The following is a 15,875-nucleotide window of genomic DNA, read 5'->3' as shown; positions in this document are numbered from 1 at the left end:
CCCAGAAGCAACCCTTCAGCCTCTTCTCAATTGTTAGGAACACGACTCCTCGATGCTTTGGAGGCGCAGACCTGGGTTCCTCCTCTCGGATGTTCTCCTCCAATGCTTTTAGAGGACGTGAGGGATCGTGTTCCTAACAATCGAGGAAAGGCTATAAATAGTTGTATCCAGGGCTTGTTTCTGGACGGGGTCGACGGTTCACGTACACCCATTTCACACCGCTAAATTGAGCTTTAACGCTCTTTCCTAGCAATAAATGAATCTCCCGTAGTCGCTGTAATAGTGCAGGAGAGGGTGATGTGAGAAGAAAATATCTGAGCCAGCAGAGTATAGATCATGTAGGCCCTGTAGTGTGCAATGTGACAGGCTGATTAGCTCTATACCGGGGCTTTACACACTATGGAGCCAACTGTGAGCTAGAATATTAGATTTTCAGTTTGTAGTCCTTTCCAGCACTCTTGTCAATGCTATAATTCATAAGCAGGCCGGCACGTTACAGCTCAGCTTGTGTCAGTCATGTGAAAAGACTACATGTCCCTACTCCATGGCTTCTGTCTCAGTGTCTCTGCTCTTCCTCTTCTTCTTCTTCATGTCCTTCTGCTCCTGGTTGGTGTTGGCAAGCTCTTCACTCTTCTTCTGTATGAAGTTGGACTGGGAAAATAAAATAAAAAGTGAATAAACTCAGGCGTAGCACACTAAAGCGCATGCCATATCATCGCAAGGTCCCTGGTTCGATTCTGGCCATCGACATATCCTGCATGTCACCCCTCCTCTCTCTCTCACCCATCCTTCCTGTCAATCTCTACTATCTCTATCCCAATAAAGCAGAAATGCCCTAAAACATATATTTAAAAAAAAAGTCAAAGTACAATAAAAAAAAAAAAAAAAAACATGCTGGAGAGTATTCTGAGTTATGAGGTATTTTTGGCCCTGCTCAACACTGTTCACCCAATCAGACTGGGGCCCTGCTCAACACTGTTCACCCAATCAGACTGGGGCCCTGCTCAACACTGTTCACCCAATCAGACTGGGGCCCTGCGGTGCGGCGGTGTGTGCTGCTTATTTACCACTGTAGTATGGACACGGTTCAAGTCAATTAGAGACAATTACAGTTATTTCATTGGTTACCATTGGATACGGAGGTGATGATGTCACAGAACCATTACTCACCAGGGCTGTGCTCCGGCGGGCGACAAGCTTCACGTCCTCCACAGACACTGTACTTCTCTTGGCATGCCTGCAGCACACGCACGCACGCAGACAGACAGACAGACAGACAGACAGACAGACAGACACACACACACACACACACAGAGAGAGACAGACACACGTACGTTTACAATCGGGTTGTGTGGCATAACAAATGTAGGGAGGAAGTCAAAGTGGATCATCTCGTATATAACATGAATATCAGAATAACATGCTGTGCCAGAGGCCGTTGTTTACTCTACTTTGATTATTTCAAATATTGGAAATCTCTTAGTTGTTTGGACGGTCACGAGATTATTTCAAAGAACCTTCAAAGGAGGGTAAACACTGCCCTCACAGATACAATATATTTCTCAGCTCAACTTTGTTCTCACATGCTGTCAAGATGACATGCAGTGACCACAAAATAAGCAAGTGGAACATTTAGCTTCATTATTTCCTTTGACTAAAGTTAATGTATAACGTTTAACTTTTATCGTCATAGTCTTTAGTGGGGCTCCTGATGCTCACAAATGCTTTCCTATTTACTGCACAAGTGTACACATTAATACCCTGCATGTGTGGTGGGGATGATCAACAGAGGTTTTAAAACATAACTGCATACAAAGACATTTACCTTGCAAAGGCCTCCAAGTCTTTGGCAAAAATATCTAAGGAGAAGATCATGATAGAGAACAATGTCATTAACATCAGTATCCTAAACATGAAGCAGCCAATGTCAGAGGTACTGCTATTATGAGTCTATTGAAAAATGTCCCCAAAAAACGATACAACATACTGTACTGTAGGTCTATCCAATCCTGCTTCTGGGCACCTACAGGGTGTGCATGCTTTTGTTCCAGCCCGGTGCCAACACTCCTGATTCACCTTATCAAGGGCTTGGTGTTTAGTTTAATCCGGTATGCAAGTACTGGTATGGTACTAATGTTGTCACAGAAGGACGGTGGGTCTAAGAAAGCTATTGCAAACCTAGACTAATTATCAGCTACTAATTGTCAGCTAGAGCAGAAGAATGCATCCTCTGTAATGAGTATGAACTTTTCAAATTGGGTTTGATTGAATTATGTGTCCGTTTGTATTAGGCCAGTGGAGGCTGGTGGAGGTAGAAATCCGAGGACGGGCTCATTGTAATGCGTGGCATGGAATCAAAAATGATATGAAACACGTTTGACACCATTCCTCATTCCATTACATGCATTACAATGAGCCCGTCCTCCGACTTCTACCTCGACTAGCCTCCCCTGTATTAGGCTATATTTCTAATATAACTCACCGCATTGCCTGAAGGTTGTTTCAGCTATAGCTGCTATAACCTGCCTGCTGAATTCCGTCTGATGATCCTCTTCAATGTTTTGACACAGTCGTCCCACTGTGTAGTGGACCGCTGCTTTCAGTCTCTGTGGTCAGATAGTGTGATTGAGTGAATTCGTTATTGCATCAACCCTGTCAAACTATGACCAGTTTCTTACTTATACAGATCCAGGATACATACAATCAATCAATGACAGTAGTTGCAACAAGATTGTACTAATGTAGCAAGCGACTGAACAAACTGCTCTCCGTCACCGTCCTTCACTGATCAGACAGCGACCAACCATCACAGACTAACAGAGCGACCAGGGTGACCGACTCTGTTGTTGCTAGCTTTTCAGAACACTTCAAGAAGTATTAGCAATATTAACCTGAAGATGTGTGTCTTCGTCGTCCATTTTCTTCTGTTCGTGAACTTTGCTAAGTTTAGCCTGTTGGGGAAAAAGTGCTGTTGTGGACTTGAAAAGTCGCGCGGCAATCCATCTACTACCGATCACTCAGAAAGCGTTTCAGAAGCAACAGTACAGCCCCACCTGCTGGGCCGGAGTACTACAACCTTCACTGACGTTTATTATAGGCCCGTACAATAATCATGGACACACACATCATTGAAGATAATCAAATATTTTATTTTTTGAAACTATGGACAAAATGAATGAGAGTTATCATGCAGATTGTAGGTGTTATGGCCACATTTTGCTCATTCGCATAACTATTCATGTTATGAAAATATAGTATTTCATTCTTGAATAATGAGCTTATATGAGGGAATTGCTGTTATTTTTTAACCATGTTACTGTAATGAAATGTCAGTGGCAACAGAAACAACTTTTAAAGTATAACTATCAAGCACTCTTTTTATAGATTTGCTTGCAGACTTTGTCTTCACACTTGAGTTCCTAAGAGAGAAACAAATATAAAGTTATAAAATGCAGGGCTTCATTCTTGTTGACAATGTTTAATGTAGTCAAAATGCATGTTTGAGGACAAGAGCTCACCAAGTGTAATTCTCCTCCTTCCATCCAATGCACCCATCCCCTGTTCTTCTTCTCTCCCTTCTGGACACAGACCAGTTTGTCATTGTCCCACTTGACAGTTGACTGTGGACAGAAGCAACCTTACCTTAGTGTGTAAGCAGGGTTTAAATGCAGGCTGTTCCAAATGATCAACACATTGCCCTAAACATGTATCACAATAAACTCTGACTTATATTTCTCAAAGTGTAAATGTGTTGCGATGATATTGATGAATTGGTGAGGTGATTCTAATTGATTGGGCTTCACCTGGCATTTTCTGTTATCCATCGATTTGGTCACCTCCTCAAACTCCTCTCCAATCTTGAATGAGAGTGTGTAGTTTTTGAAAGAAGTGAGTGTTTTAATGGTGAAGGAGTCCCCATCTTGTTCTATCTCCTTCTGAGGTTTCAACAAGTTTGCAATCTTCCGTGTTGCAAAATCTATGCCTGTGTGTTGGAAGGAGATGACTTTAGACACATTTCGAAACTAGACCTTGCAATTACCGGAGATGAGTTTCTACTGTTGCTCAACATAATGTATTATCTTTTAGCATTGAGACGAGGAGACATTTTCTTTATTCTTTCTCAATGTGTTGCTGATGCAGAATTAATCTGTCAGGTTGAACAACAGGAAAACATTATCTACATTATCTTAATGCATATTCATACATCGCATCAACTACAACAAAACCAGAAGATCAAAATAATGAAAATGAAATATAAATGAGAATAAATTACTTCATAAAGTAAAAAAAAAAGTGAATATAATACTAAATTGAAATACTGTAATTGACATAAGTCATCTCCAAATGTTTCTTTATTGTCATGAAGTAGTAGTACAAGAGTAAAAAAAGATAACTTACCGAGAGCAACCATGTAACCTTCAAAGTTGTCACTACTGAACATGTCCCATGTTCCACTGTAATCGACCGGCATGGTGGATATATTCGCCTGACAATTTCAAAACTTGAATTGACACGTTTTTAGTTGGAAGGAAGACATTTAAAGGCTCCAATGTGGGATGTCCAATTGCGTGTTAATGTAGGCCAGGGGTGATAGTCTCTTGCACGCTTCTATTTCAGTCGTACAATGGAAGCACACTGGGGGACGGAACTTGACTTTTTGCACATTAACATTAGGAAATATTATTTTCCTGAGAGAGTCTCACAATAGAGCGTAATGCATCCACCATATGTTCCTTGTACTAATGATGTTCGAACAAATAAATAAATACCGTATGCGCGCGTAAAGGGCACTAGACGAAAGTTGGTGGTTTATTGCTCTAATTCCAAATAGAATCAATTGTTGCCTACGTCATCCCTGAGTTCAGGAGAACTTAGAAATAATCATTATCTTCCCTGATTGGAAAAAAATAACAATTTGGCTAAAAGCCTGAATGGAATCGTGAACAAAGCACCCCTCAATGCAATGTCGCGCACCAGCAGTTCCTTTCCGTATAGGGACGCACGCAAACCACAGAAGTAGCCTGGGGACAGGGTCGGGTAGTCGTCGGCAAACCTTGAAAGGAAAAGGATATAACCATCTTATTGATTATCTTATTGATTGATTCTCTTGAGAATGCATAAGGACAATGCTTCATTACACCTTAGTATACATGGCATATCACACGAGCAGATGGCTTCCAAGAGATCAGAGGTTAAAATTGTAAGTTGGCGAAGTGCATATAGCTTAAATTGTAAGTTTACAATACTCATAATCTAATGCTATTGTTGTAAACATTTCACTTGCAGTCAAATAGTTAATGCGATGTTTGTGGTACTAGTTCTCGTCCCTCAATTTTATGTTCTGACAAGGTAAGTAGGCTATAAACCATATAACCGTTATAAATATGAATTACTGATATTAATGAATCATTTTAGCTGCGTGTTACATATTTTCATAGAGTTTGTTTCTTATTGAGAGTTGTATATCCCTTGTAGACCCACTTCCTCTCGATTCTGCCGGCACCCTCTTCTGAACAATTTAGTAGCCTTCATTGTCTTAACCTTTATGGCAACAGGTAGGTTATAAACACATCGTATCATGCTTGTTTAAATATAATTTAAACGAATCATGAGGTATGCATTCCGTTAAACTGATTAGCATAAAAAATGGCAAAAGCTGCGTTGATATCGATCTGATGGCGGTGATAATGCTTGATTGTTCCCAGTTTTCTCCGATTTTGGGATTACTGCATTATTCACTCCCGCAATAAACTTCAGGTATTCAGATATTTGAAAAGCACTGGATCACAAATCAATTAATGATTTATTTGGTAACTGGACCCCTCTGCATCTACGGACCCCAACGCCTCCCAAGGTTTCGCAGTGATATTCACGCTGATAGAGCCAGTGCCGGAGAGCTTCAAGGCAGCGTACCACGTGTTCGGAGTGCTGTCGTTCAGCCAGGGACTGGTTTCCATCATCCTGACTCTGACAGCAGCGGCGTGTGTAAGCAGTGGACCATGTGTGATAAAACCGGTTGCACACTTGCCCTAGCCTCACAAAGTGATGTAACATAATCTCTACCAACAACTAAAAGAAAATATTAGTTCTAACTAACTAATTAGAAACGCTTTACAAACGCCACAAATTATACCTTGATGTTAAGTGTTAGCTACAGTTATTTGCATGTACAATAAGGTTCTGATTCTGAAATGTTTATGCACTAGAGAAATGTACATAAAGCATGAAATACTTTATTCATGAAATACTTGATTCACAGGCGAAGACAACTCCAGAACTGTACTACCTGTCCTTCATCTTGTCATGTGCTTGTATCCTCAGTACAGGTAAAACATTCAGAATCATTCAGATTAAAATTTTGTGATCTTTTATAATAATTAATATTATAAGAAATAACAAGAAAATCCATACATGTTGTACCCAGGCACAACGTGTCTCTTGCAAGAGAACTAATGGCATTTTGCATGTCTCCTTGCAGCATTTTTCCTGGCGAAGGGAGTGGTCTGGTTAACTCAGAGACTGTTCGGCCTGGACCTGAGAGGGAACAATACATAGACCATTCCATAGCTGCTCCACGTTGACATTGCAATTAGATATTTGATACCATTAGATAATGGTATCAAACACAGGTGTTTGATACCATTCCTCATTCCGTTCCCTGCATTACAATGAGCCTGTCCTCCGATTTCTACCTCCACCAGCCTCCCCTGGTGTGCACCACATGTCCATCAATAAGTCATGCGGTTTCCAAGCCAACACTAGCAGGTGATACTGTCATGTAACACAGTACATGACGGCTGTTCTACTGCCTACAGGTCCTCACTCTATCCAATTTTCGTAATTTGATAGAGACATTTAATCTTTAGAATACTGGTAATCCTCATCTTCAAGTATAAGACATTAAATATGCATTACATTTACCAGACTCTATTGGTGATACTTTTGTTTCAGTAAAATTTAACATTTTGAGTTGCTTGGAATCTTTTTGGCTTCTCATTGCTACTGTACATTTAAAGCCACTATTACACACATGGATTATAAGCACTCAAGATTCTTAAACATTCCCCCCTCTCTCTTCCTCTCTCCCTCTCTCTTCCTCTCCCTCTCTCTTCCTCTCTCTCTCTCTTCCTCTCTCTCTCTTCCTCTCTCCCTCTCTCTTCCTCTCTCTCTCTCTTCCTCTCTCTCTCTTCCTCTCTCTCTCTTCCTCTCTCCCTCTCTCTCTCTCTCTCTTCCTCTCTCTCTCTTCCTCTCTCTCTCTTCCTCTCTCCCTCTCTCTTCCTCTCTCCCTCTCTCTTTCTCTCATCCCTCATTTTCTCCTTGTAAAAAACGACAGAATTTCAAGTGTTGAGAAAGCTGTAGATGATTTCCATTCATTTATTCAGCGTCAAACTGTAAAACTATTACATTTGTGTACAGTATGTAGAAAAGTGACATTTAATCCCCAGATAAAAATTGTGAATCCATTATTTATAGCCTGTTTGTGTATCTATTACATGATATGGAACAAGCCACAGTTTCATTCACAATGTTCAGAATGATCATGAGCCTCAGGGCTTTCAGATGTACAAACACTAAATTAAAACCTAATTGAATATTAAAACCTAATTGAAAATTAAAACTTAATTGCATTTTTGTTCACCCACCTCTTTCAGCTAATAAAACTATCCAAAGTATATGTTAACTTAGAATTTTATTTTCTTCATAAATAAGGCAAACTTGGTCAAGATGTTGGACCATAATTCATCAACAATCTCAATATCCTAAAGAGGCACTTTCAGTAACAATTGAAACTCCAATTAACTCAATAGCACACTTAAAAAGTCAGATGGCGTGTACATCTGTGTAACTGCAATTATATGACATCCAAATAAAGGGGACATATTAAATGTACTTCGTTAGACCAAAAGCCTAATAAAGGAGACAAACAAATTAAGGTAAAAAGTAGTTGTAATACTTGGGAATGTGCTGTCTGGTCGTGTCATCAACAGTAGGCCGACTCTCTAAATGTACGTTTGGTTCACGTCCTTGGAACAAGCTTGCTATTGAAGCACAAACATAAACGTACGTGCCAAGGGGCTACAGTATACAGCAGCAAAGTGGCCATTCACAGTTAAAATCAAGTCCCCTGGGGACAGTTCACCCACATTACAAAATCACATATTTGGTTCCTTACCCTGAAAGGCCTATGGACACTGTAACTAACAGAGAATTGTTAGCTTTTTTTTTTTTTTTTTTTCACCAAAACCCAATGCAAGTCAATGGACCCAAAATTAGAACCAAATAATTGATTAAGGAACAAAATGTGATTCTGTAATTTGGGTGAACTATCCTTTTAATACAATAGTATGTTGGGAAGAACTGGTCCATGTGGTAGGGGGAGGGAGGAATTATGTGAAGATAATGTATTTATATAAAACATATATAAGTGTTCAATAATCACTCGTGATTCCTTTGACAATTTACATATCCATCTTACTTTCCTGAGATGTAAATTTGGTAAACATACACAATGCTACCTGTTTAACTTACTTGCACACACTCTCTCACCCACACAAAGGCACATTTACCTGTGTCTTGTTTCTTGAAAGACACCAAGAGGAACCATACTGTGCTGGCTTGGATATTTTCCCTTCACATTGCCCTTTCCAGCCCTGTTTCAGCAATTATGGGGAATACGTAACCAGGCCTGCCCAGTACATCTTCGCTTGATTCAGCTTGTTGTGTGAAGTGCCCAAAACTAGTGAATATCATTACTTTACATTCTTGGTCAAAATACAGCAAAAAAAAAAAGATTTCCATTGCCACAGTTCCACAGAGCCCCAAAGCTGCTGTGAAGTTCCCTACCTAGCCTAGAAGAGCATCATAGTCAATGTACCAAATTAGCTTGCCGCTAGCAGGCTTTACCCCAGTGACAGGCCACTTATTGGGGTCGTCCTTCACTCGGCTGAGCTGGGTGATCAGCTCATGCTTGCCCTTGCCCATCACGAGGACCCCTACCCTGTGGGCGCGGTTGATGGCACTGAGGGTGAGGCTCATCCGCTGGTGAGGTTTCACGGGGCTTTCAGTGAGGACCACCAGGCTGTCCCCATGGCCCTCAACCTTGTTACCTGGGAACAGTGAGGCGGTGTGGCCGTCGTAGCCGATGCCCAGCAACACAAAGTGGAAGCTGGAGGTGTTGACCCATTGGGCGATGTCTTTCTCGTAGATCAGCGCTCCACCGTCCTCCTCCACACAGAGCCTCTGGTTGAGCTGCACCGGCATGGGGTGGATGTTGAAGTAGGGCAACCTCACGTTTTTGAGCAGGTGGTCGTGCAGCAGGTAGAAGTTGGACTCGGACTCCGTCAGCGGCACACAACGCTCATCCACCATCCACAGGTGGGTGTCCTTCCAGGGGAAGGTGTAGTGGTGCTGGGCCAGCCTCTGGAACAGCGCTATGGGGCTGGAACCCCCAGAGAGGGCCAGGTGGAAGCTTCCACCTTCCCTCACAGCTTCCTCCGCTGCTGTCTGCAGGTCTGCCGCCAGCTTCTCGATGAGCCCCTCCGCCCAGGACGACACCATCACAGCGCCTCGGAACTTCCCCTGCATCACCTGGAAGTTGTCGGCCGTGGATCTGGCCACGTGGTCCTGAGTGATCAGGACCAGGACATCGCTGGCAAACATCACCTCGCGTCCGTGCAGGCGGAAATCCAGCATGTTGGCGTTGTCGGCGCCGCCGGGGTACAAGCGGGGAAAGGTAGTGGACAGGCTGTTCAGGAGAGGCGTCCAGAATCCCCAGGAGGCCAGCAGGTTCTCAGCACTGATAAAGTTGTTTTTCTGGCCATGGAAGATCTGGGTGATGAGTTCTGAGTAAGCCTCCCTCTGCACCGAAGGGTGCTGCACATAGTAGTCTGAGATGGGCAACCCTAATACGTTTATATCTTTGTGTTCGGTCACCTCTTCCCACTCTTTGTCCAGTAGTTCTGGCTTAAACAGGTTCTTACTCACAAGAATAGCTTGGTACTGCAGACTGCCATGACCAAAGTGAAACACTATCTGCTTGGGCTTACAGTGGATGCTGTTGAGGTTCTGGACACAGAAGACGTCGTTCTTGAACAGAATCCGAGCGTATCCAACGCGCTCGTCCAGCATCTTCCCTGAGGTCAGAATGATTGGCATCCCATCATACTGGGCCATGTTGATGTGAACCATGACACCTTCAAAAACAAAAACAACGTTTTAGATTTATCAATAAATAACCCTAATCATCCATGTCATACATGCTACACACACACACACACACACACACACAAACAATTTAAACTCCTCCTGTGTCCATGTAGAAAGAGGAGTAGGCCGGGAGCAGAAGAGGAGTCTGGTTCCTCTCAAGAGTTTTTCCTTGCCACTGTGCCCTATGTTTTTGCTTGGCTTGCTTAAATCTCTTTTTGCTTGGCTTGCTTTTTGTGGGTCTATTGTTCAGTGTTAGTTCATATTGTTTGTGTTGTATTGATTGTTCATAATGTTTAGTATTGTTCTCGTTGTGAAGCACTTTGCGACATTCATCTCTGTAAAAAAGTGCTATAGAAATACATTGATTGACCAGCCTTAACTTAAGGCTTATGATTAAACTTACCAGCAAATGTAGGGGTAAGGCTGAAGTGCTCCTTGGTTTTGTTAATTTCCTCGTGCACCTCTGTATTGTATGCCTGGTACTGGCCAATGACAGCCCGGCTCTTGTCCAAGGGCTGCAAGGCACTGAAGACCTTCAGCTTGTTCCGCAGAACCTCCTCGCTGGAGCTCAGATTGGCTGGCAGCTCCATGGTCAACAGGGTCATGACCTCTGTCAGGTGGTTCTGGACCACGTCTCTGATCACACCATACTGGTCATAGAAGGGAATACGACCTACGGGAACAGAACAACACAACAAGCATACACAATGTCATGTTTCTTGATTTAATGAATATATTAATTATTAACTGTAAGCTATTCATGAAGATAGGATATTTTCAATATGTATAAATGCAGTCAACATGTGTGAATGTTGAACATTCATAAAACCAGTATTGTAAACAAGTATTATATCAGGATAGAACGTCTGTAAAATGATTGATTGGTCCAAATGCTACCTTTGGCATCCAACGTCTCCTTCAGTACAATCTCCACCCTTTCAATGTGATGCTTATTCCAGATCGGATCCAAAAACTTCCTGTTCTCCCTTCTGAACGGCAAAATCTTAGCGACAACCTTTTGAAAGACCGTTGTTATATAAAACAACATTTTACCTCAAATTCCAGACATTATTGCCACACCTGTTGTTAGGAAATTGCTTTAGGGTAGCTCATAAAAAGACAGAAGATAACCATGTATACATACCTGTACATACATAATCTTAATTTATATCATCCATACAATCAAATATAAAGCCTGAGTACGGGGGACTGACGAGAGTCTCTGGAGGTTACCTCACCTGCTTCCCCAGGTAGTGGTCAATCCTATACATCTCCTCATCTTTGAGGGAATGCCCCAGATGAGTGGCCAGAACCTGGGCACTGTTGAAGTCATGGCCGAACGGCTTCTCCAGCACCACCCTCAGCCACGCCTTATCAGCCGGTCTGCAGCTGTTGTTGATCTTGTCTGCAATGTCTGCATAAGCAAAGGCTGGTACCGACAGGTAGAACAGCCTGCCGGTCTCCACCATGCCCTCCTGTTCAATCTGCTCCTTAATGTGCTGGCCCAGGGCCTGGTAGTCAGCCGTGGTCTTCAGCTGCTGGTACTGAGACAGATGCAGGAACTGGTCCTTCAGCAGGGCACAGCGCGCCAGGGACAGGTCCTTCGTACAGTTCACCTCCTTCAGGATCTCAAACAGCGCGGGCGTGGCCTTGTCCGCTGACGAGAGTCCCCCGCCGTAGAAGGAGAAGCTGTGGCCACTACTGACCTGGCTAATGTACAGCTGGAAAAAGCACTGCCACAAGTACTTCTTAGCCAAGTCACCTGTGGCGCCCACGATAACCACCGACACGTGTCCCGGGGTTTGGGCGTCGCCACCCTCCTCAGCATGGCCTCCCGGGGCACACACAGTGGCCAGGAGCAGCAGTGCCCACACAACCTTCCCCATGCTCAGTTCCAACACAGCTCAGCTCCTAGAGGGAGACAGCAGCGGAATAGAAAATAATACAAATAAGATGTTACTTGTCCTCCGTTTTGACAGGAATTTATCCTCTTTTCCCCCCCCCCCCTCCTCCCCCACAACCACACACACCACAGTTGAGAGGACCCGTTCGGGTCAGCCCGAGTTTAGTGACCTGGAGGCTATTCTGGGGTTAAATTACTTGCACAAGGACACCAATACCTTCCCAAAGGCTGTGGAGCAGCAGACCGTCTGATCTGGCAGACTAAAGTAAGAGGTATTTATGTTCTGCGATCCTAGTTACACAGTTACTCAATCCACTGTTATCTGGTTGGCCCAAGACTACACTAACACAGATATCTACAGGTGAGATTTCACAATGGGGGCACATTATAGTACTCCCATCTCCCATCAAGAGTAAAATGTACAATACGGGTCACATAACTTTGTATAAGAATAAGCTATTCTTACTACAGGACACTACATATAATATTAGATGTTATTTACATCAATGACTCCAAAGACTATTTCATATTAACTTGTGTAGCTTGTAACCTGTAAACAGCATTGGTCTATTGCCAAAGCAAGCAGGATTTCTGGGAGGTATCCTACTCATACTGTAATGCGTTGGCATATTTGTTTTGGCAATGGGAGGGTCTGCTGCTCGAAGCTGTACCAGGAACTGCAACATTTGAACAGGAATCTTCCAACAGAAGTTCTGGCTCGGAAGACATCACATTCTCAACACATTCTCAGTTAATGTTTTCTTTGTTAATGTTTACATTTACAAGATAAACAGTTGTGTCATTTACCGTAAGTGGTTTGCCCAACCGACTGACCGTAACATCTGAAATCCTTCACTCAAAGCAAACAACAAAGATCAATGCTGCTGAGTCTCCCTGATAATGCCACTGCTCATGTTGGAGACATTTATCAGAGATTTAGGGTTCAGTTGACAATGATTCAGAAGTTGGGAGAGGTGCTCTCCAGATAATCAGGATCCTGGATCCTCAGGACATTTGCACTCTCTGTACCTTGGCCTGAGCCTACCTCATAAAAATGAATGGTATGCATGCAGTACAACATTTAGTGTGAAAATGGACCATGATATTCGATTTGTGAGATTGTGCTTCCTCAAGCCCCCTTTAACGCCATTTCAAACAGGCCCATCCAATCCTCTGAGGACATTGTATTGTGTGGTGTCCGCCTAAATTTCAAGAAAATGTACGATTTCATGGGCTTAATTTGTTCCAATTTCCACAAAGAATCACTCATTGTTAAAGTCAACTCTGTCCTTGTGCACAGAAGATAAGATACTACTGTGTCAACATTTCCAGAACTATTTCATGTTCTGTGGACAGCAGCACCAAACTCATGACAGTCCACTAACAAACCATTAACTAATCTACGCCTACTTCTCAAATGTTCTGTTCTGAAAAAAGAAGATGCACCCTCTGCTCCAGGCCATGTTTGACAGTGAAACCCATGAGCCCGGCCTGACAAAACAGTGATCATTTTGTTGGCTCGGTTCAAAGAAATTATAGAGTTCATCAGATGATCAAAAAAGGAAGGAGACCCTTTTTGTTCATTTATCTGAGCTTATCTCAAATGTTTGATCATGCCATAATAATAATAGGTCTGTGTTATTGCCAATAAGTAGCCTGAAAATAGGCTACCAGTATCTACTTTCAACACAGACAGTAACACAATGGTTCCATTTTTCAACCATCCCTTTAGCTTAATTAGACATAGGGCTCTTATAATAGTATATATCACCTGTGCATTGCAGCTATACTTTTGTATTCCTCTCGCATTGTTTATTTCACATCCTATTTGAATAATAAAACAATACACAATAATAGCCCTAACCCAGCTCATGTCTACCTCTCCCCCCCCCGCCCCCCCCCCAATGCCATTTCCCCTTGTAGAGTAATCACTTTCGATATGTTTCTGATAAGAAAAACGGGAGAAAAACAATACCCCTTTCAAATATGATGCACTTGTCATCATGACTGACCCTGCATTATGTCACGTGAAGGGCCTATTGAAAACCATGTGCGCTAATGTGCATGGCCATCACTATGCCCATACAAAAGCATGTCTGACACTTCCACCTGCTAACGAGCTGTACGGCTCAGTTGTATGCTAAGGATATATCCTTATATCCACCACCAATAACAAGTTCTCAGTCCATTTACAATCGTAACATCGCTATGTCTGCTAAGTCATGTCACTAAAACGATTAAACCCAGCTTGTGAACAAAACGATCTTGGATAGAAAAGTTCTAACATACCTGTGCACTCAACACTCGGACCCACCGAATGATCGCACAGTGTGTGATATTTTTGTTCAAAGGCGCTTCCTAGAGCAGTCACGTGACACAGGCTTGTTTATGCGGTTCACACACTTATGGTGAGTTATGTTTTTTTTAAAAATGCCACCAGAGCTGTACAAATATCCAGTCTTCTACACTAGCATCCAATATGGACAGATTGGTTGGGATTTAAATACATATTTCATGTTTTGACTTTGTAGTTTTCTTAATATTTTCATAAGAAAAAACAGTGCAGGCGTCGACTTGAAACTGTTGTAGAAGTCATGAACCAGCAGGCGTCCAATAAATATATTTGAAAAAGTACACAAGATGAATAGTCCTAACCCGTGAAATAAATAAATAAATAGTCATAACCCGTTATATCCCCAACCATATAGGCTAGCTCTCACCCAAACCCTAACCCTAACCCAAGCCCTAGCATTAACCTTAGGCCTAACCATAGCCATATTCAAAGGAATCAGATCCTTTGTATTTATGATACTGCATTTTTTAATGATTTGTCCATGACATTTGAATTGGGTTTTGGTTAGAAATGCTAACAATTAGGTGTTAGTTACAGTGCCCAGATGAACTGAAGCAAAGTGTTGTTGAAGTTTGTCCTTGTCCATAGACTCCTTTCAGGGTAAGGAAACAAATATTAGATTTTGTAATTTCTTTGTACTATCCTAACCTATATAAATAAAGTTTATATAAAAAAACGTTTTAAAAGATCCAATCGTCAGTGAGGAATGGGGTGCCGCTAGACAGTTTAATGCTGTTAGATTTTATGTGACAACAATATTTATTTAACTTAGTTAGATCATAATATATGTGTATATAATCGTGTTATGACTAGGCTACTTTTGGCACTACTAACATCTGACACCTGAGGGCTCTGTGTTGTCCAAGACTCAACATTCAAGTCAGACTGTTAGTATCTACAGTGCCCAGATAAACCGAACCAAAGTGTTGTTGAAGTTTGTCCTTGTCTATAGACTCCTTTCAGGGCAAGGAACCAAATATTAGATTTTGTAATTAGTTTGAACTATCCCTTTAAATAAATGTTACATTAAAACATTAAAAAATCCAGCGATCTTTAACCGTCTGTGAGGAATGGGGTGCCGCTAGACAGTTTAATGCTGTTAGATGTTATGTAACTACAATATTAGTTTACCTTAGTTAGATCATCATATATATGTATATAATCGTGTTACGATTAGGCTACTTTTGGCACTACTAGCACCTGACACCTGAGGGCTCTGTGTTGTCCAAGACTCAACTTTCAAGTCAGACTCCCTTTTTCTCCTACACAAGACTGCCCCCTGCTGGTGTAACACAGCTCTTTTTGTTTTTCGACATTCTTCTGATACCACTGCCCTCTCATCAGCCTACTCTTTGAAGTATAGCTTTTTCATTAAAACACTCAAGTCACACAAATACACAAATTACTCATTCA

The 15,875-nt window shown here is 42.1% G+C and overlaps 3 protein-coding genes across 3 annotated transcripts; all 3 read right to left on the bottom strand.

Moving 5' to 3' along the window:
* Positions 1-57: 57 nt before the first annotated feature.
* cenps (centromere protein S) lies at positions 58-3,015 on the bottom strand. Its single transcript, XM_083668156.1, has 5 exons — positions 2,892-3,015; positions 2,483-2,606; positions 1,826-1,859; positions 1,171-1,237; positions 58-651 (listed from the first exon to the last, which is right to left on the bottom strand). The coding sequence occupies exons 1-5, from the start codon at positions 2,916-2,918 to the stop codon at positions 538-540; spliced, it is 366 nt and encodes a 121-aa protein (XP_083524282.1). The 5' UTR covers positions 2,919-3,015; the 3' UTR covers positions 58-537.
* A 227-nt stretch (positions 3,016-3,242) lies between these two features.
* Positions 3,243-4,486, bottom strand: rbp7b (retinol binding protein 7b, cellular). Its single transcript, XM_083668155.1, has 4 exons — positions 4,399-4,486; positions 3,804-3,982; positions 3,519-3,620; positions 3,243-3,419 (listed from the first exon to the last, which is right to left on the bottom strand). Exons 1-4 carry the CDS (start codon positions 4,469-4,471, stop codon positions 3,366-3,368), a joined length of 408 nt encoding a protein of 135 aa, XP_083524281.1. The 5' UTR covers positions 4,472-4,486; the 3' UTR covers positions 3,243-3,365.
* Positions 4,487-7,351: 2,865 nt separating this feature from the next.
* On the bottom strand, positions 7,352-14,428 carry h6pd (hexose-6-phosphate dehydrogenase (glucose 1-dehydrogenase)). The gene is made up of 5 exons (XM_083668137.1): positions 14,399-14,428; positions 11,445-12,117; positions 11,104-11,221; positions 10,610-10,879; positions 7,352-10,193 (listed from the first exon to the last, which is right to left on the bottom strand). Exons 2-5 carry the CDS (start codon positions 12,090-12,092, stop codon positions 8,845-8,847), a joined length of 2,385 nt encoding a protein of 794 aa, XP_083524263.1. The 5' UTR covers positions 12,093-12,117; positions 14,399-14,428; the 3' UTR covers positions 7,352-8,844.
* Between the last annotated feature and the right edge of the window lie 1,447 nt (positions 14,429-15,875).

Source organism: Argentina silus (genome assembly GCF_951799395.1).
Source record: "Argentina silus genome assembly, chromosome: 4".
NCBI lineage: Eukaryota > Metazoa > Chordata > Actinopteri > Argentiniformes > Argentinidae > Argentina > Argentina silus.
This window is presented reverse-complemented; position numbering and strand designations above follow the sequence as displayed.

Excerpts from the sequence above, each read along its gene's own strand:
- rbp7b (XM_083668155.1), bottom strand. The coding sequence starts at position 4,471 with ATGCCGGTCGATTACAGTGGAACATGGGACATGTTCAGTAGTGACAAC. Across the intron at positions 3,983-4,398 it reads AGGTTACATGGTTGCTCTCG|GCATAGATTTTGCAACACGG; the intron begins GTAAGTTATCTT and ends TCCAACACACAG. Across the intron at positions 3,621-3,803 it reads TGGATAACAGAAAATGCCAG|TCAACTGTCAAGTGGGACAA; the intron begins GTGAAGCCCAAT and ends TTCTGTCCACAG.
- h6pd (XM_083668137.1), bottom strand. The coding sequence starts at position 12,092 with ATGGGGAAGGTTGTGTGGGCACTGCTGCTCCTGGCCACTGTGTGTGCC. Across the intron at positions 11,222-11,444 it reads ACCACTACCTGGGGAAGCAG|GTTGTCGCTAAGATTTTGCC; the intron begins GTGAGGTAACCT and ends GTCTTTCAAAAG. Across the intron at positions 10,880-11,103 it reads GGAGACGTTGGATGCCAAAG|GTCGTATTCCCTTCTATGAC; the intron begins GTAGCATTTGGA and ends CTGTTCCCGTAG.
- cenps (XM_083668156.1), bottom strand. The coding sequence starts at position 2,918 with ATGGACGACGAAGACACACATCTTCAG. Across the intron at positions 1,860-2,482 it reads AACAACCTTCAGGCAATGCG|ATATTTTTGCCAAAGACTTG; the intron begins GTGAGTTATATT and ends TCTTCTCCTTAG. Across the intron at positions 1,238-1,825 it reads GACTTGGAGGCCTTTGCAAG|GCATGCCAAGAGAAGTACAG; the intron begins GTAAATGTCTTT and ends CGTGTGCTGCAG.